The sequence below is a fragment of the Aquila chrysaetos genome, chromosome 21, assembly GCF_900496995.4.
Source record: "Aquila chrysaetos chrysaetos chromosome 21, bAquChr1.4, whole genome shotgun sequence".
Taxonomy (NCBI): Eukaryota; Metazoa; Chordata; class Aves; order Accipitriformes; family Accipitridae; genus Aquila; species Aquila chrysaetos.
This window is the reverse complement of record NC_044024.1, coordinates 20,118,037-20,140,041: the sequence shown is the minus strand read 5'-3', so window position 1 is coordinate 20,140,041 and position 22,005 is coordinate 20,118,037. Positions and strand designations below refer to the sequence as shown.

Genomic DNA, 22,005 nt, shown 5'->3' with positions numbered 1-22,005 from the left:
TCTTCTGAGTTAGTTAATTTAAAACTTCTTAAAGCAGCATTATGGTTACAGGAGACTCAGGAAATCTAGCTCAGTGGGCACTGAAGCTGCTTGTTGGCACAGCAGCCTGGGCCACCATTCTCTGCTCTGCCCGGGGCTCTAGCGAGTACCTTTACTAAAGACAGCAGTGGGTCTGCCTTACTAACCAGTTACTCTCAGCTTGCTGCCAGCTGAGGCTGTTCTGAGGCAGTGCTCACCTGTCTGCTACAAGTGGGTTGAGTTAATAATCTTTCAAAAGCTAATAGTTCTGGATACATACCCTACATTTTAAATGTAGAACACTGTTACTACTCCCCTGAGCTAATCACTGCTCCTGCCTTCCATTAGCAATAGTGTCCTGCTTTTTGTCAATAAAATACCCTGGAAAGACTAAACTATTCCAGCCTCTTGCGCAATTTTCAGCTTGTGCTTCTAGTGGAAGTAGCCATAGCAGCACAGAAGTATTATGCGTCCAGCGACAGGGCTGGATTGTCTAAAAGATAACTTTTTCTGGGAAGGACCTGTTAAAAACATGCAATGCTGCTCACAGCAGTGTAGTCCTGTATCTGGCAAAAGGACCTTCCCTCTGCGGTGTCCCTCAGACAGCACTTCTGTACAGTTCAGGCAGCATACTGACTAGAAAATACTTAAGCTAGATATCAAAGTATATAGAAAATAAGTGCAGAAGACCAAATTTTAGAACCTGAGCATTTGTTGCTTGCAAAAGCCATATATCACTTTTTCAAATTCTAAAACTACTTTTTAAAACAGGTACTTCCTCCAGCCTTCGATGTGAGAAATCCTCACTGTAGAGGGGACTGACCTTTACAGTAGAGGACAAAATGCTGCATGCTTAAGAGCTTCTAAAGCACAAAGTTTGCACAGAGTAGTCTAGTTCCTCGTGTAGACATGTTGCTGCACTGCCCTGTGTGCCCACTTTGGTTTATAGGTTGTACTTTGGAGAATTGTTGCAGAAGTTTAAATCCCACCTTATAAATGAATTTGAGGTTGAGCGAAGCATTTCCCTTTTAGTCAAGGATTATAAGAGGCCTTTCTAGAGTGAAGGAAGGTACTGAAAAGCCTGTCTTAAGCAGAACTTTGTTCTTTAATACTAGAACAGTGTAAATCCAAGTTACGCGTAAGGTTGCTGTTTTTAGGATTTGCAAACTAGTATTCCTTTAGAAAGTTGCATTTTTTCACTCATCAGCCCAGTTGCAATTGACAGCACACCATCTGCAGCAAGCGTTCAAGAACAAGAACTGGGTAGTGAGCAGAAAGGTCACGCACTCCCCCTTCTAGTAAAGCTTTTTTAAAAGTCACTGCTGCATGCAGGCACTTCCAGGAACTCGGTCGTGTTGCTGTTCTTTCTTTCAAAGCTGTATGGGGCCCTCGAGTGGCTAAAGTGTGCAACTTGTCCCTGTGCAACTTAAAATACAGTTGAGTTATCTTCCAGGTTCCTGCTCAAGATTAACTAAAATAGACTACTTGACATGATAAGCTAAGAGAATAAAAGCTTTAGTTAAAAACAAATCAGACTTGAGGAAAAAGAGCTTTAACTGTAGATGATGAAGTGGTGTTCTGAGCTGGATCATGGTTAGGCTTTGTTGAATTCTATTTGAAGGCTCTGATGTTCAAACCAGTTTTTTATTTTTTTAATAATAAATCTGCAAACACAAGCTTTTACCTGTAGTTTAATATTTATATACTGATGGATAGCACCTAGAGGCCCCAGCCAACATTTGAGCCCCCTTAATATCTCTGCCCCAAAGAGCTTACAGTCTAAGCAGTCAAGAAGGAGGAGAAAATAATAACCATGCTTCCTTTTATAGATCAGTAACTCCAATCCAACACAGGTCAAGTGATTTACCTGCTCTGAGGCACAGAATGTGTGGTGGGAATTAAACCAACCTCTCTTGAATCTCTGCTGCAGGTCTTAGTTAAAAGATGCTCCTTCCTCTCTAGACTACTTTTCTCTTAATAAAAATTAGCCCATTTGGAAATCTGAGCCTGAAGCTGATTAAGGTTCAGGACTGTGCTCCAGGTCAGGGTGAGAGCTGCAGGAACAGAACAGAGACTGTACCTGTCAGAAGTGTAGGTACTTTACATATTTTCATTTTCTGTGGTCATCTCACAGGTTTGGGACCTAAACCTGCCACAAGACTAGCTGTTCTGGGTGCTATCTACCTTAGATTGGAATGGCATCTCCTGTCTTTTCAATCCAGCAGGCTTTGTTTTACGTGCTGCGAGAAGCCCAAATCTTGGAGAGAATCACTGGTTATACACTGCTAGAACAACCGTGTTCTGCCCTTTCCCAGGTCCCTGTATACGAATGCCTCTTGTTGGTGAGCGCAAGACAGGTTGGTGGTAGGGAAGGCTGGGAGAGCTCTTTCTTTCGGGAGCTCCTTGACCTTAGCATCCATGCTTCTGCTTTTCTGGGGCTAGGGATAGGCTGCTATGTTCATTTCAGGCTTCTGAGGAGCCAGCGGTAAGATAAGGGCTTGTGTTTACAAGAAGAGACTTACTATTTTATTTCAGCTTTGGTAACAAGTTCTTGACTTGGAGGTAGCAGCAGGTTCAGTTTATTTCTATATGCATCAGCAAACCAAAATAAAATGAGTTGAAGGATGCACATTGCTGAATTGCCCACTCTCTACCAACATATATAACTGCAGCTAATTGAAAAAAAGACAAAGCTATTAATACTTCTGCGCTTTAAACTAAAGAACTTCAGTTTCATATTTAGTTGAAAGCTTTTGAAATCAGCACCAATCTCATTGTATAGATCACTGCCACCTGGTCAGTCACCAGTCTTTTGTCAAATGTGCATAAACCAAGGAGGTTTCTGATGCTCCGTGTTTACAATGATAACTGAAAGGTAAGAATGAATAGCCATTAGCAGATAAATTACTTAACAGTAGTCAATAAACAAATACACTTCACCTGTATAAAGCAGTATGTTAATTCACAAGTTAAGTTGTATTGATAGTTGAGGTGGCAATATACAATGAAAATATTAAAGTATCATCGCTTGAAAAATAGTCTTGCTTTGTCAGGGAGCTCTGTTTATACATAAGGGTAAATGAAACAGCACTGACCATAGAAGCTGAACAGTCATGCATACAAAAAGTGATCACTTTTCAGCTATTGCACAAGTAGTGACACTCTAAGACATACACAGTAGGATTCTTACAAAATGACATCAGAAAGACTGCATGCACCATCTTTCAAGGCCTTATGTGAACTATACATACACAAGAGCTGCTGTATACTGTAAATACATTGTGGATGTGTAGAAATTCACATAAGATTAAAAGATTAATTTGTAAATAGGAAAGTTTCCACCAGCTTATGCTTTATTTTATTCAGAAGATTTCTTAGCATGTACACTCTTTTGGATAAAATGCATGATACCACTTCAGAGTAGAGGTTTCATGTAAGCATCACCTTAAATGCTTTGGTAACTGGATATTCCCAAGGAACAGGTTTTGTCAAACCAAACTGATTACTAAAATGTAAATGTGACTTTTATTCTGAAAAGAAGGATATAGAATATGGCTAATAATTTCACATATTTTCACAAGATACAAAAAAAAACCTTTTCAAGTGGGTTGGGATTTCTACACACAAATAATACCACCAATAGCATGGTGTACAACATTTAAAACCCTGATCAAAATGACTTCAGAATAATTGTGCATTCCCCAAATATATCAGGTTGGCAACTGAGGGAGGAAATGAAATATTAAATGAATAAGTTGGTGTAAGAGGGGTAAATGCTCTATGTACCACAAGTTTCATAATAAAATACTGCTGTATGTTTTAATTTTTTAGACATAAGCATTTTTATATCAGAGTCTGTTTCTAAATGACTGAAAGTTTCAACTAAAAAGGTGTTTACACAATATACACATTTCATTACTTACAAAGAGAAATAAGCTTAAAATTTCATATTAAAAACCTGGGATACAGTAGGGTTAGTAGCACCATGAAAAATGTTTTTCAAAACTGCAGTCTTGTTATTTTAAACATACTCAGTGCGTCGTGTTTTTCTTTATTCTCTTGGTTGATCAAAAAGGTGCCATTTTGGTACGGGGAGAGAAATGAAAAATTTCATCTTCTGATCCTTTGTGAACCTCAAGTGTTCTTTTCTGTTTCCAAGAGGTCAATTCTTTCATCTTAGTCTTGTTGTCAAATATGTACCGAACAACCCTTAGTTTGGCACATGAGTGAGGTACACTTGAATTTGTATGGTTAAAACAGTTTGGATTTGTTTTTTCTTTTCTTTCTGCACAGTAGCACCATTGTTGCAGCTGGAAGACAGTGCATCTTAGGAATTTTCAACTGTTTTATAAAACATTCTCCAAGACGTTACGTCTTCTTCATGCAAACTTGACAACGACTAATACGCGTCCTCAAGTCTCCAGCTTTCAGTGTCTCTGACTGAGGTTTACTGGTTGACAGACACAAAGGTAAGGTTAGGTTAGCTTTTTCTTTGTTTGCAGAACTGTTCCTTTACTCTTCTACTTAATTCACAGTTTAAGATAACACTTAAGGATGTAAATGGGGAATTAGTCCTGCATTTGAGAGTTTTCCTTACGAGTGATCTTTCTGTACGTCCTCAGCACCAGGTGACAGATGCTCAGTCTTGTCCAGTGTCTCAGTATACACAAGGTACGCTAATCAACTACCTCATTGTAGCATATGATGTCGCACAGATACCAAACCGAGTGGAAGGTGAATTTTGTACATTTGAGACAGTATTTCTGGGGTCTTTGGGTTTCTCAGTTGAAGGGTACTTTAACAACGCATAAAAAATACTGCTACAATGAGAGTTGTATTTCAGTGATGGCTTTACCAAATTATTTGTATTCTGAAAGGGTAGGGAGGTGGGAGATTGATATAACAATTTTGTGTAATATGCATGTACACAGAGTAAGTGCAATTTTTAAAGTTTTCTTTTAAAAAAAAAGAATAAAAAAGGAAGTTGTGTTTGTGGGAGCCAGAAAATAGTAGAGACAGAAAACTCAAAGGTGCATGGTAGTTATTAGTAGGCAGTTTTCACTAGTGAATTACCACTGATCAACTACCCTGAAAACTTAGTGATGACTATTTAATGCACATTAAATATTATGGTTGTAGGTATTACAAAAAACCAACTTAGGGGCCACTACTGCTATATAACACAGTGCACATCGCCAGCTGTGTACCACAAAGCTACATTTTTCAATTAGGTGGCAGTGGGAATATTTATGAGGTTTTTATCAGTACACAAACAGGGCAGTAGCAATTTATTCTATGAAAGGAGATGATTTTTCAAAGAAAAAATGATTTTGCTACTCAAGTTGAAAGGGAAAAAGGTTGAGGAGCTGAGAGACTCCAGCTGAAATGCTGACTGCAGAGAAACTGAGGACAGAGCGTCCACTGGCTTCCTTGCAGGCAAAATGTCATCCTAATTCTTCTGCAAAGTACTGGAAAAAATGCTTGCCATGGAGGGTATGTAACTTCCTTCATACAAGGGTTTTAAAAACAGGTTATATGAACATCTGCCTTAAAAGGCTTAAGTAGAGTCAATCTTGCCCTTCGTACATGTCCCTTGTACATCTGCGAACTACCTTTTCAAATATTTGAGGCTATTGAAAGGCCTGGCAAGAAAACAAAACAACAAAATTGATCTTCTAGGTTCCAAATACAGTAACTACAGTAGGACTACTTTCAGAGAAGGTACTACTAAATGTGAATAAGAATTGACATAAAAAGAATCTGACTCCTTGCAAAACAGAATGTGCCCTAGCAAGTTTTTACATAATATTAAAGGCTTACCAAGGAAACACTTGAAAAACTGGTTGTGATGGGGAAAACAAGCTAAATTATTTCCCTATACCCCTGTAAACAAATCTCTTTTGATCTTCAGAATAAATTCAGTTTCCAAAGCTTTCATTCCGGAATAAAGCAATATACAAGAAACAGGTTTTCTTACCTGAACATTTCTGACACCTCTACAGTTGCCAGCCAGAAACTATATGAATTGGCATAGTAATTACAAGTGCCACGACCATGGCATTCAATAAACGGAGCTGAGCGGAATTCTTCTAAACAGGATCCCGGTGACGCCAAGGCCTGTCCAGAGCCCTCTGCTCCAGCACTAGTGTGCTGGTGTAGGGGTGGAGGAAAGAAACACACAAAGAAGGATCTTACCGTAGGTGCTAAAAATTAAATAGCACAGCATTCAACTACTAAAAGAGCCTCTGTCCGTTCTTGGTTGAGATAATGCAGTGGTCAGACACCTCCATAAATACCAGTCACACTGGGCTCTGAGTACTGGGAAATCACTGTTAATCTTGGCTACCATGGTTAGTAATTGAAGGTAAAGGCTTTCGAATGACAGCCAGTGCAGTTTTTAACAAAGTCCTAAAGCAGTTAGTTGGGGACACAAGTGGGTACTAGCCACTTCTGGAGTAGGAGGCAGTTCTTACCATCATGAAAGAGTAACCGATCCAAAGGGAGTCCCAGCCTGGAGGACACGAAGGAATCTGAATGGTCTGACTGTGGACAGCTATCACCATAGCAGGAGCTTCACACACAACACATCTGGACACAGGGGAAGTATCAGAGAAACATGCGATATTAAAATATAACAGGAGTATGTTTTATTAAGAATTCTTACACGGAGAACGGGAGGAAAACTGGCCTGTGAGAGGCTATCCTATTAATCTAGACTTTTACTTCTCATGTATTTTGTAACTGCAATAAGACAGTATTTTGGAGTGCAAAATCTACCTGTATTTCTACTAACAACCATTGGGTAAAATACTGAAGCAGTTCCTGAAACAAAACCTGGGAGCTCAAAGTCCCCAAGTGAATACCTTAATCCTAGAGCTAATGGCTCTCATGCTCTCCTTCCTGTCCATGGCAATCTTGCACTGCTGACTATATAAGCTTCCTCAGTCGAGGAGAGCTCTTACAGCCTTTCAGCCTCCAATTATCACTGCTGCACGTAGACAGACCGTTTAAGACAATGAATACTTTAAACCAGGCTACTTTTCTGGTATTTCCCAGAGCAAAACATGACAGATTCATCTCCTTATATCCAACCTGCTCATTGGAAATGCATGGATAAGATGTGCAATTTATCCAGGTATTAAAAAAGAGACCTGATAGTCTGCTTTGTCTCACCGGCTAATGAATGGCTGGATGCTTTGCCCAGTCAGTGGCTCCATGCTCATTGGCATTGGCTCTGGAGTTGATAGCCAGTAGGAATAGTCATTCCTTGATGCAAAATTACAAACGTTGTTGATGTTGCAGAACATGAAGGGCATAGTGCTGAAACGTCGAAGACAGCTCCCAGCAGTACCTACAGAGTAAGATATGTAAAATGTGACAGCAAAGTTTTCACTTCGTTGCTTTTTATAGCAATTCTGTGAGAAGAGTAATTGTGTATTCTTCCTCTCCACTTGTGAGTGCACAGCATGTGCTATCAAATTGTCACATGTGGGAGAAACTTAACTTCTCAGTTTTGGTTTACATTCTTTCATCCTGAATTATAACGTGCAACCTCTGGAGGTAGTAGATCTTAGTATGCAATCCCCATCCTCATCTAAGAAATCTCTAAGACTGTCATATCTTCAGAGAACCAGAGCATCTGAAGAGGCAGCTACAGCCTCTTTCCCCTTAAAGACAGAGCATACAGAATATCTCACCCAAATCCTGGCCATGTGCTCTCTCATTTCCTTGCACATACAGAAGAGAGAATCCATCATATATTCTTGATGTTCCTTGTGGACATAGTGGTGTATCCCTGGTCTGGCTGTGCCGAGTTATAAGGAATCCATGAGCAACAGAAGCTGTTCCAGGAGGACCAGGTGGGCCTTGTAAGCCATCAGGACCAGGAGGTCCCTGTACTCCTCGTGAACCTGTTCACATGAGAGAATCAGAACACACAGTATTTATTAACACCATTTCTTGCTCTTTTAGGACTAACGTAGCTCTGAAATGTAGCATCATGTTGTGATTAAGGTGCTTGCGAGTTGGGGGACCTGGTATCTGCTAACACTATCTTCCTCAAATTATTTTTTCATGTAAGCTTGGTTAAATAACTGAGGCTGTCATAGCTAGTTATAAAGTAACAGTGCAACATCCCTCTGTTGTAGGGGTATTGTGAAGTTAAATACATTCAGAGCTGTGAGGCACTAAGATAACAACTGCAGTGGACTTGACAGTCACTGGAATGAGTCCAAATCAGCTTCCCAATTCCAAAACATATTAATCTGTGTATGTAGCTTAATCAGATAATGTTGAAACACCTTGCTCAAGATCAGAAAATAAATGGCAGAGCCAGAAACAGAAGCCAGTCTCACTCTAGGGCATCCTATGATAACACCTGAGCCAAAGCCCAAACCAAAATGAATAGAAAAGCTGCAGTCAGTTTTGGAGTAGGTTACAAAGAGTAGAAATAGGGTAGAACAACCTTGAATGAGAGCAAGAATGAGTCATATGACTGAGAAAGGTATCAGAAAAAGCATTTGTTCTTGAACAGCAAAAATATCAGGAAATACAACCAGAAATATTTAGACTATGTTATTCCACAGTCGTCATTATGTACATATTTTTCACTAAAATAATGCTAACAGATTTCATAGAGCTACTCAGACAAAAAGGAAAAAAGTCACTATGGATTTTTGTACGGTTTTACCTGTTTAAATTCTAATGCTTTTTCTTACAAGTTGCAATATATAGCTACTTAATATGTATCATCATCTTTAGAAAATTGTCCCATTGCCTAGTCTGATTTCTTTTCTCAAATCATAATTCAGTAATTCTAAGCAATAGCTACATGGTAGCCTGATCTCTGCCTTTGGTGAAATTCTTTCCTTTATGAAGTCTGTTTTTCCCCATTCATGATTTCCATGCAAAATTAAAATTATTTTACTAATCTCTCTCTTCTGTTTCTTACTATCTTCATTATCTCCCGTGCATCATCTGTGCTGCAAAGGGGGTGCCATTAAGCTTGAGATAAAGCACTCTACAATATTATTCGGCAATGAGCTGGTTCCAAGAATATTCCAAACCAAAGTATGTTCAGCTGCTTGTAATATTTTTGCATTAAGAAAATCCTAAAATTATTATTTTATTATTACTCCTGTGAGGCAAAGATCTCACTTCCCAGTATTAGCCTGCACTTACAAAAGGGAACATCTCTTTTTCCACTGGGTCCTCATAGGATAAACACCATACCTGGTTGGCCTGGAAGACCTCTCTCCCCTTTACGTCCTGCTGGACCATCAAAACCGGGTAGTCCATCTCGCCCTGGGTCACCAGGAAGACCAATTGGACCTAGAATAGACAAATGTGTAACCGAAATAAAAGCTCTTGAAATCTCACTACAGAAATCTTTAAGTTGTCTGGGACTCGTCCGTTGTTCCTTCATGATACATCAGACAAGAACAGACCATTAAACCAGATGTGTCTGGTAGAACCCTACATTTATCTATTACCTCTCGCTGAATTCAGTAACTTGCCTCTGCAACCCATGCCAAGTGACTCGCATTGCAACCAGCAGTCAGCTATACTTCTTAGTAATTTTCTCTGCAGCCACCTAGGATCATACCTGGCAATCCCTGTGGCCCTGGCAATCCAGGTGGCCCTTTCGACCCCGGCTGTCCTGGAGGACCCGGGGGACCAGGGTCACCTTTGACAACAATGCTTCGTCCAATGGTACCTGGTAAACCTGGTGGACCTGAGAGAAAGCAGTTTAGTATTAGATAAACCAAGGTGGAAAAGAGCATTAGGAACAGTTTCTGTTATTTACTACAAAATCAGAAGCCAAGAGCTCTATCAATGTAAAGAGTAAGTGTATATATAAGGCAAAAAAGTGCTCTCGGTGATCCCCTGCAAAGGACAGCTCTGCAGGGGTTAATCCGTGTAGACTGGATACAGAGTATAAAATACGGTAGGATGACTTGTTCCGCTAAAAAGTATAGCATGGAATTGTGTTTAAGCTGTTGCTCACTTAACTACTTTCCTTGCTGGCTGAGACCAACTCAGTCCTACATCTGTGTAACAAATTCTACTGGCAGGGAGCAAAAGTGACAATAACACTACCCAGGACTCCTACCTGGTGGGCCTGGCAGTCCTTGACTGCCTGTGAGGCCAGCGGGTCCTGGAGGTCCAGTGGGACCCTTCATACCTGAAACATCAAATTCACACAGTTACACAGTGAAAGAACATGCTGTCTTACAAAATCTGCTGCAGGAATGGCCAAAATCAGGCTGCTTTTCTCCCTGAGGGGCTGTTACTGTGTCTGGAGGTTTTCACTTGAAATGCTAGTTAAATACCTGGGAATCCTGGAACGCCTGGAAGCCCGGGGTCGCCCTTCATTCCATTCAGACCTGGACGACCAGGATCCCCCTGAACAGAACAGCTTCACGTTATTCACTCATCTCCGCAGCAGTTTCAGAAAAAAAGATAGAAGAGGTGGCTGGGGGACAAATAAGCACACTTTGGGTCTGTGAACTTGCGCTCTGAAGGGCTGAGGCCATGCATTTTGCTCACTGCACCGGGTGCTGTCGGAGAACACTGTAACAAGTGTGCATTGAAAGCACCAGCTCCCATGGGAATATAGCGGGGACCTCCTGCCCAGATACTGGGGGATAATTAAGGAAAAGACCCTCTTATTCGCTACAAGACAGGGTGTTAGCTACCGCATTTTGGCTTTTATTTTACTATGATAAACTGCATATTCCATCCAAATATATTCAATTTTTATTGCATTTAAAAATAAACTAGGGGGGAAACTCCATTTCTTGTCCTACCTGGCGTCCAGGTGGTCCTTGATCTCCCTTTTGACCAGTCAGGCCAGGTGGGCCAGGTTGACCAGGATTCCCTTTTTCCCCTTTAAGTCCTCCACTGCCTGGTGGCCCTCGCGGACCTTCTGGGCCTGGTGGACCTTAACATTGCAGAACAAATATGCATCTATCAGTACATAGCAACCACTCTCCCCAAGTTTGTGCCTTCAGCGTGAAAAAAAAAAAATATTTTTTTTTTGGCTTGACTTCCCAGCTCTATTTCAATGCCGAATTCAGGATAAACTAAAAGGAAAACAAATAGAGGGATTATTTGCACTACCCAAATCAGGAACCAAGGCTCCTTATCTAGCTGATGAAGAGAAGCAGGTCTTTCCAGAAGGCAGTGCAACTCACCTGCATTAGAAGCTTACCAGTGACCAGACCGGTGCCTTTAGTAGGAGCCAAGAAACCCAAAATTAGATGGTACAAATATCCCCTCTGCTGACCTGCGTTACATTCATCATCTCTTATGTGCAATCTTAACAGACTGAATTCCTTTTGAAAGCCAGTCTCAACAATGTAAAATGTTGCTGCTTTTTTGCTGTTAGAATTTGACATACCTATCGAGGACCCCAGTATATACCGTCTGCTGACTGCTAGGCAGCAGGAAGCCCATCATTCTGTCTTGCCTAAATAATAATCCAAGTTGCAGAAACTTCCTTATGTTGAATGACTCTCCCTCCAACTGATTTGGCTATCTTTAGTAGAATTACGCCGTGTAAATCCAATAGAGGAACTGGGCTGGTCTTTAGATATTTGCTACAGCCACATTAATCCAAAGCAAAGTAGTGGATTTAAAAGAAAATTGGATATTTGGAGAATGGAAAGATGAGACCCCCTCCTTTATGCCACCATCTAAATAGAAGGTAACCGATATTAATTTGTGGCAAAACAAACTGTAAGCGAGTGCAGCAACAGCTAATAACATTTTACAAGTTAGATCTCATAACTGGATTAACAAAAGGATCTTTTTGCAGGACAGCGCTATGACATTCTCCCCTGAAGTACAACAAATCTGATAACATTTATCAGTGTGCTGGATTTTCAATTCTTCTGCAATCTCAAATAATTTAACATCTCCTTTGACATCCTTATAGCCTATATTCAGTGGATAAATTTGATGAGCTGTATTTCTGCAAGCAAACCTCAGTATAGAATTCCTTCCAAAATTTTTCTTTTTAAATCAACAGCAATTTTGTACCAGATTTCACACATATCCTGTAGCAGTTTCAGCTACAGAAAACATCATGCAAGGATTTTTTGTGTTCATTTTGCTCTTTTATACTGGTCTAGTACTGTACACGTGCAAAATAATAACAGGTTACCATTTGAGGCATGCTAATCAAACACATACGATCTGCAGGGTAACCATAGTCCTTAAAAAGATAATCATAGAATTACGGGAAAACATCTGTTTCTCTTACATCAAGTGCAACGCAATGAAATAAATTGACCGAGTTAAGAGTCTAACCTGGAGGACCTGGAAGGATCAGAGTTCACCAAAGCCCAATGATCGATGTTAGAAGGGTCAGACATCACACAGTACAAAACAAGATTACTAGTTAGAAATAGTACAGATGACAGCATATACACTACACAACAACCCATTTCACCAGCATATTTTGTATTTACAGTATAATCCACATGCATGCATAAAACCATACATGAATACACAACGATATGTATTTTCAGATACAAGTTATTCTGGTGACTAGGCTCTACTAAGACTAATTTGACACTTCATTTAACAGCAAACTTAAAGCTTTACTAAAGAATGTGTTATTGCTTTAACATTACAGCTGAGGCCTGTGACTGGTTAGTCCTACTCACAATGGGGTTTGGACTACATAACCATTTCACTGACAATATTCAACATCACAGGGCCTGGAGCTTGGCAAATATGCAGGTAAATTGTGAATGACAACTCACTCTTGAGCAAAATTCTGCTTTGGGCCAGTGAGGAAGTGTGATTAACAGAAGGTATGAGCCTCAACTATCTGTGAATACAGTTCTAGGACTGAAAAGTAGGCTTACTTCAAAACGGTAAGCAGGATTAACATGGGTCAAAAGGGCTGCAAATGCTATAAGCAAAAATACAACAGAACTTACAAATTTAGAATCTGTTGTCTTTACTATTAGCATTATTTTTTCTTGATAAAAAAACCCCAGGATGTACCTGTTCTTGATAAAAATACTCTAAGATTTACCTGTTTAAGTTTATTATGGAGAATGGCATATGGTAACATCTTTAGAAACATCATTTAAATGTCCTCTTTCAAAATGTAAGCTGTTTGTCCTTACCATGCTCCTCAATTAATACATTTTAGCTCCTGTGCCACTTGTATCTATCTTTCATGTCAGTGAAATGATTTAAATATAACAACGTATCACCATGCAATTTGCAGCTAAAAACTACAATAAATACACGTCAGGTTTATGTCAATGCACTGTTTCTTACATATTTGATAAATTATTTTAAATACTAACTGTAATACAGTTGTTAAAAATAATGACATGGACATTTAACTGTTAAGTACTTATAAACTATATTTCATTGTTAGGTAAGTTTTGCTATGATATATAAAGCTGTCCTATACTTACTGATTATTGAATTCTGGCTGAGCACAGTCACAGGGTGGAACAAAACATGAAGCAATTGATAAGTTCCTCTCAGCACACCCATGATGGTAGCCCTCTTTCAAAGTGTGGTTACTGCTTGTGTGACCACAGTTTAATTAAAAGGTAAAGCCACATTCATTTTTTTACGTGATTGCATGAAGCTAGGACTCAAACATCAGGGGCTACCACATTTGCTACCTCACAATGCTTAGGACAGCAGACTAAAACCTAAAATGTATTCCTTTATTGAATTTTCATGACAGTTCTTTGCTTCCTGAAAGTCATCATAGCAAAACCTAAAGACATCATTATTATTAAATAGATATACCAAGTCATTTTCAATCTAGACACAGATGTTAAAAATCTTCCCAAGAGCTGGCTTGTGCTACATGCTGATATGCTAAAATTACGATAAGCTTGTGAAAATGACCATGTTCTTACCAGTCCTGTTCCACTGCCCTAGCGTTAGGGAGGGGAGGGCTGTATGCTTCATTTTCATTAAATACATGTTAAAGGAAGAGCTTTCCTCATTTCCTCTAAATGTGCTGGTGAAGCAAAACAATGGAAATAAGGATTTCTCTGCATGGGAAAGTTACAATGCTCTAAGTTGGGAATGTAAAGCATCATTGTTACTCTGTATAAATTTTCCTACAGACACTGTTGGTACAAAAGAAGCATCTAATTTATTTAAGCCATTTGAGAGTATCCAAAATCAACAGTAGCAGGTGTTACAAAAATGAATACTGTCACTTGCCCAAGCTGCAAAACACAATTATACAGCAAAGACATGGGAGGACAGCGCAAGATGCTTTTTTAAAAATGATGAAAACTAGTATATATTGTTTTCAACTGCACTGAGAATAAATATGCTAAAACAAGTTTCACAGTTGGGGACACTTTATAAGAGCCTTGCAAATCTGGACCCACATGATCTTCCACCATGAGGACAGCAACACTGTCCTTCCATTGTCACTCCTACATCATGGAGGAAGAGTCTGAAAGCCAACTCTGAGCTTTTCTTTTCTACCACAGATTAAAAAGTATGTCTGAAAAATGACTCAGCATATCTACATTTAGACACTACAGAAGTATATACATTCATTTTCATGCAAAGTTATTATTTTGGAGTTAAGGGGCTAACCTGAGGGACCTGGGAGTAGGGGGTCAGAGTTCACCAAGGTCATCATTAGAACAAGGGGAAAAACATCAAAATTGTTAGAAATATCAACAAGCTAACATATTCAACTAAACCTTTCTTTTTAGATTTAGCTCAATATTCCTTTACATACAGTATGCAAAACACCAAACTATTATTATTCATAGCAATAAAAACAGACATGTGGAGTAATAGCAACGTTGTGTTGCCCTGGAAATTGGCTTAATTTTATAATCAATTAATAAAACCGTTCCAACACCATCTATCAATGTTTGTTTGAGGGGCAACTCAACTGAAGTCAGAGAGCTACATCATGCTTGACTTCATCACTTTTACTAGTCTTAGAATATACCCAGAAGCCAACAACAAACAGTATATGCATACAGCTTCTGGTTTTATTTATGTCCCTAGAAGGGGGGTAATTTGGCAGCCACACAGCTGCTTTTATGACTAACTGCCTTATGTTGAAATGTTACAAAATCAGCATTCCAACAATAGGCTGTGTTATCATTTGAAACAAAAGGCTGGAGTGCTGATTGTACCAGAACTGCAATAATAGTTTGGTTTATCCACATTAGTTCACGCTTAACTGAGCAAAACAAATGCTTCACTTTATACATTGCATGCAACAAAAATGGAAATAAGAGAAAGAGAGAAAGACAAAGAGAGAAAGAGAGAGAGAGAACATGGCTGAGCAGAACCTCACTGGTTGTTTCCCCCGCCAGTGCTCATAAAACTGCAAAAAAAAGAGTCCTACCATTCGTCTACCTCCCTAGCTGATTAGAGTCAGTAAGCACCTGATTTATACAGAGAAGTGTGAACAGGATGAGAAGCTTCATAAAAACACCAATGCTACAGCAGAGCATAGAATCTCAGTTGGTAGTTTCCTTATATACCAGGAGCTGCTTAGCTGGTTTACTTTTTTTTTTTTTTTTTTTCCCTCCAGAGTTTGGAGATATCCTCTGTATAAGAATCTTTTAAAAATGAAAGCCTATACTCTTACGGACAAATCAGCCATACTCTTACGGACCAATCAGCTTCCTGTGCCAAAATTTTAATTGCTGTACCACTCTACATACAGAAAAATTATCTTTGGAAGATCTCGACATCTAGAATGTCTTAGACCTTTATTTGGGCACACTTAAATTACAAAGCCCAAGTCCGGCATCCCACCATCTCTTATCCCTTCGCTCCTTTTCCCACTTGCCCCAGCTGCGACTAACCACAGTGGGCAGAGCTGGGATTACTTGTCCCATACTCCTACCTGCCAGTGAGCAACTAGGCAGAAGAGGACAAGGCCACACAGAAAGTGGAAAGCAAATTAGAGCTACCAACTTGCTGCAGGGATGCTCCACTGACTGGTTAGAGCCCCTAGGGCTCAGCAGGGAGTAAGTTCCTCCAGGAGAAAGGGGGAAGGCATGCACTCCTCCTTCCACTAACCAAATAGGAAACTGGGAAGAAATTGTGACTGGCTGTGAATTATTAACCCACTGGGTTGTTCCACACCTGTCACATAAAAAGCAGGTTTAGGATCCAACACAATTCAATATTTTTACTAGGACTAAAAGAAAACCTCATTATACCAGCAAACAGCACCCCAGTTTTAAAGGTGTAACAAATTAAAACCAAATGTTTGTAATGACTCATTTTTTAAATGCACAGTTAGGATAGATGAGTTCATAGCCTACTCTGCACAAGAGAAAAGCTCATACTGCTGTTGAGAATAATCAAATATTACTCGATTCCAGTTCTGGTGAAAATATTTTGATAGAATTCCACCTAAAAATGTTTTTCAGTGGGATTGCCTTCTCCTGTATCATAAGCAAGCATGAGGAAAAAAGCAAATCTTAAAATCTTTCCAAGTGTGTACTGCAAAACTGAACTCTCCCTTGATACCCAAAAATGAACAATATATGTGTAGCAACTATTTTACAAATGTACTAACTCAAAACTAACTTTCCCCAAACAAATCTTTGAATAACAGAAAAATCTGAGGTCACAGTTTGAGGGCAGTAAATAAAAATATTACTTCACCATTAATATGCAAATAAAAAAACCTGGAATCAGCCAATGGCTTGGTTTGAAAGTAGTCTCCTTTAAGGAGGATATCAAGCATGTTAAGTGAGATGAGTCTTGCTGGTGCCAAAGTACTTCTGGACTTGAGGTACAGCAATAAGCTTGACCCAGAGCTGTGACAGGTTCATTAAAGTTAGATTTTTCAAGAGCAGTGCCTAACCGCAAATAAACATTCTATGACACAAAATATAAATCAAATTCTAACACATGCCAGGGAGTTGCTCAGCAATGTTAACTCAGTCTAGTGTTTTTTTCATTGCCAGAATTAGTTGGTGCAGGAACAAAATGCAACATGGAATGGGAAGATGAAAACGGCATGATGGTGCACTGAGTCCATGGGAGCCACATGACACAACGGAGCAGTGAGTTATGTTACATGACACGAAGATGAAAAGAGCTATCCAATTTGATCATGCTGTGATGATAGCGTGAATTTGATTTTCATGACTCTTAAAATGATGGGGTTTGTTACTTTTGGTTTTTTGTGCGCGATGACATTTGCTGATCACGTGACAATACTGCAAAGGTATCAGATGTTCAAAAGTCGATATCGTGCTCGCTAGATGATTACTGTGACAGCATGCGGAGAATCTCCCGTTTATTAACGCATTAGATTTTTGCTGCCAGGTATCAGAAATTAATAGAAAATGAGGCTGGTTTATTTTTAGATACTGTTACTTTTGGCAACAAAATCCTCTGGTTGCCCACAAACATCAAGACCTCTGCCATGAGTCTTGAACTTATCCATCCAAATAAATTGAGAAAGTTTAAAGGCTGATAACCTACCAGCAAAATATGAAAGTACTGGCAGATGTTGATAGGTATGGATCACGCTCTTACCTGGCCTTCCTGGAACACCTGGTGGACCAGGGCTACCTTTAGGACCTTCCAGAGGTGGCCCTGGTAATCCTGGTGGACCTGGTGGACCCTGTAGACCAGGGAATCCCTGGAAACCTGGTTCTCCCTTCAGACCTGGAAGTCCAGGGGGCCCTGGTGGGCCAGGTAACCCCAGTTCTCCTTTTTGCCCTGTAAAATCAAACAGCCATGTTTATGAATACTGTTACAAATTGATATGCAAAAAAGTCCAAATATCAGTTTGCAAAGCCATTTCTCCCTCTTGCAGAAGGTGCAGGTCTGGCCACAAGTCACCTCCTTTGCACAGTGAGACAGTATAAAATTGGTCTAACATTCAGAAAAGAGTTAGGGCTAATAATTCTTGCAGGAGAAAGTGCTATAGCTTCTGACATGTTAAAAGGTCTTACTAAGTTTCACTTTACTACTCAGTGATGCTGTAGTTAATTCATAAACATCCTTTGAGTTTGTAAGCCTACAAGCAACGCTTTCTGTGAAGGAATCCCTCAATATTAAGACTTCATCATGTTTCTGAGACACTGCTGAAAGTTAAGACATACTTGCAAAATTTTCAAATAAGCTTGAGGAATTTAGGAGCTTTAATGCTACTGAAAAGTAATACAGCAAGCAGCGATATTTTCAAAGCAGCTTCATTTGTCATCTGTTGTATGAATGCTTTATTTACTGAGACAAATCAGCAAAGTTCCACACAATGCAGTAGACTATTATCCTGTGTGGATTTATTCTGTCTGCATAATTGCTAATTTACAAAATTCAGTAGTCAGTAATGAGTGTCTTTATTACCATGGTTAATAGAAAATGATCTGCTGAGGAAAAAAAAAAAAAAAAGGTTATTTTAGTTGTTGCTATAGCATTCATTTGTTACAGAACATACAGCATGTCCTTCTTTTTTTGGTGTACAGATATATTTTACATTCAACCTTTTTAACAAAGAACAACAGAGAAACTTTACCTGACAATCCGGGAAGTCCTGGAGGTCCTGGGCGCCCAAAACCTGGTAGACCTGGAAAGAAACAGATTCAGTTAATAATGAACATATAACTTTCAAGCCTCCAGGAATAGGTATATGAGGCTGAGAATGATGAAAGTGCTGTTCATCTAAATCTCCAATTCCTCGAGACTACCAGGATTCTCATTCACTCACCAGTGTACACCAAAGCCAGAGGTTTTGCTACAAAATGCATCTGTAAGTATTTCTATCGATTCACAAGATGCTCTTTCAGATTTTGAGAGTTAATACATTTGCATTTTTGGTTGGGGTTCTACATTTAAGGCAGACATTACACTGTTTATCCATTCTGTAACTGAGTTGAAGCAATACAGCTACCGTAGAATACAGGAACACAGGCTGGTGTTGAAGTCAGGTAATAAAAATTTAAGAGCTGATTGAATTCTTGTCCTGTGCTTCGTTGGCAGCTTGACAGCACCCTTTGCGAACCATTCAGCAGCTGGGAACCACATGAGCAGCTTTGAAAGTGTATGGGCAGTTATAGGAAAAATCAAATAGAGAAAGCAGGACATCACAATGCAGAGTGAAGAGGAGAAAACAAACAGGAAGTATACCTAACCTGGTTCGCCCTTCTGTCCAGCTGGTCCAGGGATACCGTCTCGACCAGGCTGTCCCTTCTCCCCAGAAGGACCAGGAGGGCCAGGACGACCGATATCACCTAAAAGGGGGATAGAACACATTAGCATAGTAATGCCTAACCTGCAATAAAAAAAGCAACCTCCTCCCACCATCTGAATCTGAAGGTGTGACAATGAAATAACAAATTCACAAGGGTGTAATCTTAAAATTAAAACCTTTTTCTCTCTCCCCCCTGACAATTTAGAAAAGGCTTTTAGGCCTGTGACCTTTTAAGCAGTTCATGTTTGCTTAAAATAATATAATGCTTCCCTTTAGGATAAATTAGAATTTTGCTCCTATAAAAACAGGTTAGACCACTGGAGTACTTAACATAAATAAAGCCGGTAAATACTGAAACAGTTAACTTCTTGTTTCAATAGCTGATGATATGACTGTGACAGCAGACATAAGTCGTCAAGAGAAAGTTAAAACTTCTTTCTTTTCTGTTTAATTTCAATGAACTAAGTGTGTGCAATGGTGTTTGAGAATCCATATACATATAGATGCATTTTCGTGATGTTAAAAAGCTAAGAAAGGAAGTGGCTTCATGCGTTATGTTTTTCCCCAGAAGCAGCTGACCTTTGCTGCACTGTTCATGCTCACCTACTGGCCCAGGTGGTCCAGGCAGTCCAGGATTACCTGGAGGCCCCTCAATACCTTTTGGTCCTGGAATTCCTGGCGTTCCTGTAAAATACGGGGTTTTCAATCAAATTAAGCGCAAAACTGGCTTTTCAGCGGATCTTGAAATGCTGTAATCTGAGATGCCCTGAGTAACAAATGAGCTAATTGTATCAAGATACTGTATTTATGCTCATTTTGCAGATTTACATCTGATCAAGGAGATGAATTATAAGGCAAAGAATGTACAGAAACAAAACATACTAGCACAACTGTCCTTACTGCTACTCTCAAGACTCTGTCGTCTTAAATGTTGAGTGCCCATGGCCAAGGACACAGGGAGTCTGGCAGTCTGCTAGGAAATTACCATTTTAGAGACAGGTGTTTCTGCTTGACAACAAATTGAAAGCATTATGAACTGTGCTTGGATAGTCCTTCTCCAATCCTCTTTTCCTTTCCTGAAAAAGGATCTTAATAAAAATGGTCTTAATTAGAATTTACACCATATTCTCACCCCTACAGCATGAACTGAGCAGGAGGTAGGAGAAACAATTGATCTGTTGCAGTATGTCTGTTCTGAACAGCATCTGAACCTGATCGAGGGTAGTGTCTCAATACCCTGTTTTGACTGCTCAGAGTCTTTCAGGCATGACATGAAGCAGAGGTTAAAAACTGTCAGGTTCATGGCCAGGTTTTGTTCTCTTCTAAGCTTCCTGCTGCCATGACTACACTGTTACAAATTCCCTAACTTCCTACATTAAAGCAGCTCAAGCATGCTTGTAGAACAGCCTTTATTGCAAATGCAGCATTGGTAAAAACCTTGTTTCTTTAAATTGAGAATGGAAGAACTGACATACCCATAAACCATCTCTATTGATATTTTTTAGAGAAGAGTGAAAACCTGATTTCATTATGTTTCAGAAAGAGATTCTCTTTAGAACATATTTTTAGATAATAGATGCTATTTAAAAAGCCCAGTTTTCCTGATGACACTTTTTTATCAATTCATGAAGTAAAAATACAGAGCCAAACACAGCTATGTTGTGGGTCAGAGGAGGTGAAAGTCTGACTGCTGTGGGAAATGGAGAGCATTAGCTAACACAACTGCTACATCCTCTCAGAGCAGATGAATAATTTCAGAAGGCACTCTTAAATGATACATTCACACACTTATTCTTGCAGTGACAATTCCAACAGCACAAAGCTTAGCAGCAGCAAAGCTGCAGCCCTGCACCAGTTACCCACTGTGTTTAGAAGTATATAGCAATATAAGCAAGCGGGAAAATAAAAAAAATCCTGTTCAGAATTACCTGGGAATCCAGGAAGCCCTGGTTCTCCTTTTGCACCTGGACTGCCCGGAAATCCAGGCAAACCAGGATTTCCAGCTATACCTTTACTGCCTGGACTACCTGGGTATCCAGGCAAACCGGGATCACCCTAGAAAACATTAAGCAGAAATGAGAACCTGGTCTTTGTAAGGTGCGTAAGCCCTTCTTGTATGTTCCCAGTCTTACCATGACAAAAAGGTCACCATTATATTGTGTACACTTCTCCTTATATCCAGTTAATGTTAACCATCTCACACAGAAAATTAACTGGAAATAGCAATTGTAAAGATTTTAACAGTTTTCCCCTACAATTTTGTACAGATTATCGTAGCTTTTCCTCAGAACTGGCCTACATTAAAGAAAAAAGCGTTCTCTTCTTTCAGAAGAGACAGGGATTTTTACCCCATGATAATGCAGAATAAAAAAAGAAATCTGTGGAGCTTTTATCATGCAATGTTTTTGCTAAATTAATTGCTGCTCAACATCAATTGTAAGGCATCAGTGAAGGCTGCTAGATATTCTGTAGGTCTTTTTGTCACCTTTTTGTAGGTGACAGAAAGAACGATATAGGTAAATGTTAGTGCAAATGTTCTACATAGACTTAAAAATTGTAAGCAGCAGTAATCATGATATATCATTATTAATATACTCTTAAAAGCATATTGTCTTAATTTTTTTAGAATTAACTACATCATTAGACATGGGAACAATGATATTAATTGTATAAATCCCTGCCAACTACCAAAATGTCAGCAGGTGTCACAGTGCAGACTCGGCCACTAACTGAACACAACTTGGAAGGTCTGGTAAACAATCTTCTCCTTTAACCAGATTAAATTATATGTAAAT

The 22,005-nt window shown here is 39.4% G+C and overlaps 1 protein-coding gene and 1 long non-coding RNA gene across 7 annotated transcripts in view; one reads left to right on the top strand and one right to left on the bottom strand.

Annotated features, from left to right (window-relative positions):
• Positions 1-1,104: 1,104 nt before the first annotated feature.
• COL4A5 (collagen type IV alpha 5 chain) overlaps positions 1,105-22,005 on the bottom strand; it is an 88,677-nt gene continuing 67,776 nt past the window's right edge. For 2 of the 6 annotated variants that reach the window (XM_029996540.1, XM_029996541.2), the window contains 17 exons: positions 21,139-21,265; positions 19,814-19,894; positions 19,152-19,250; positions 18,536-18,586; positions 17,551-17,736; positions 14,620-14,628; positions 12,331-12,339; positions 10,827-10,960; positions 10,350-10,422; positions 10,130-10,201; positions 9,623-9,751; positions 9,250-9,348; positions 7,716-7,928; positions 7,192-7,369; positions 6,492-6,606; positions 5,996-6,168; positions 1,105-4,468 (listed from right to left, as the gene is read on the bottom strand). In XM_029996540.1, the coding sequence (XP_029852400.1) occupies positions 4,387-4,468; positions 5,996-6,168; positions 6,492-6,606; positions 7,192-7,369; positions 7,716-7,928; positions 9,250-9,348; positions 9,623-9,751; positions 10,130-10,201; positions 10,350-10,422; positions 10,827-10,960; positions 12,331-12,339; positions 14,620-14,628; positions 17,551-17,736; positions 18,536-18,586; positions 19,152-19,250; positions 19,814-19,894; positions 21,139-21,265 (1,830 nt within the window). In that variant the 3' untranslated portion in view covers positions 1,105-4,386. Of the gene's footprint in view, positions 4,469-5,995; positions 6,169-6,491; positions 6,607-7,191; positions 7,370-7,715; positions 7,929-9,249; positions 9,349-9,622; positions 9,752-10,129; positions 10,202-10,349; positions 10,423-10,826; positions 10,961-12,330; positions 12,340-14,619; positions 14,629-15,579; positions 17,229-17,550; positions 17,737-18,535; positions 18,587-19,151; positions 19,251-19,813; positions 19,895-21,138; positions 21,266-22,005 lie in introns of those variants that run through there. The other 4 variants (XM_029996543.2, XM_029996544.2, XM_029996542.2 and 1 more) reach the window with 3 other exon arrangements.
• On the top strand, positions 4,400-17,065 carry LOC121232494. Its single transcript, XR_005931022.1, has 4 exons — positions 4,400-4,487; positions 4,647-4,689; positions 12,659-12,765; positions 16,974-17,065. It is a non-coding gene; the product is annotated as an uncharacterized LOC121232494 (long non-coding RNA).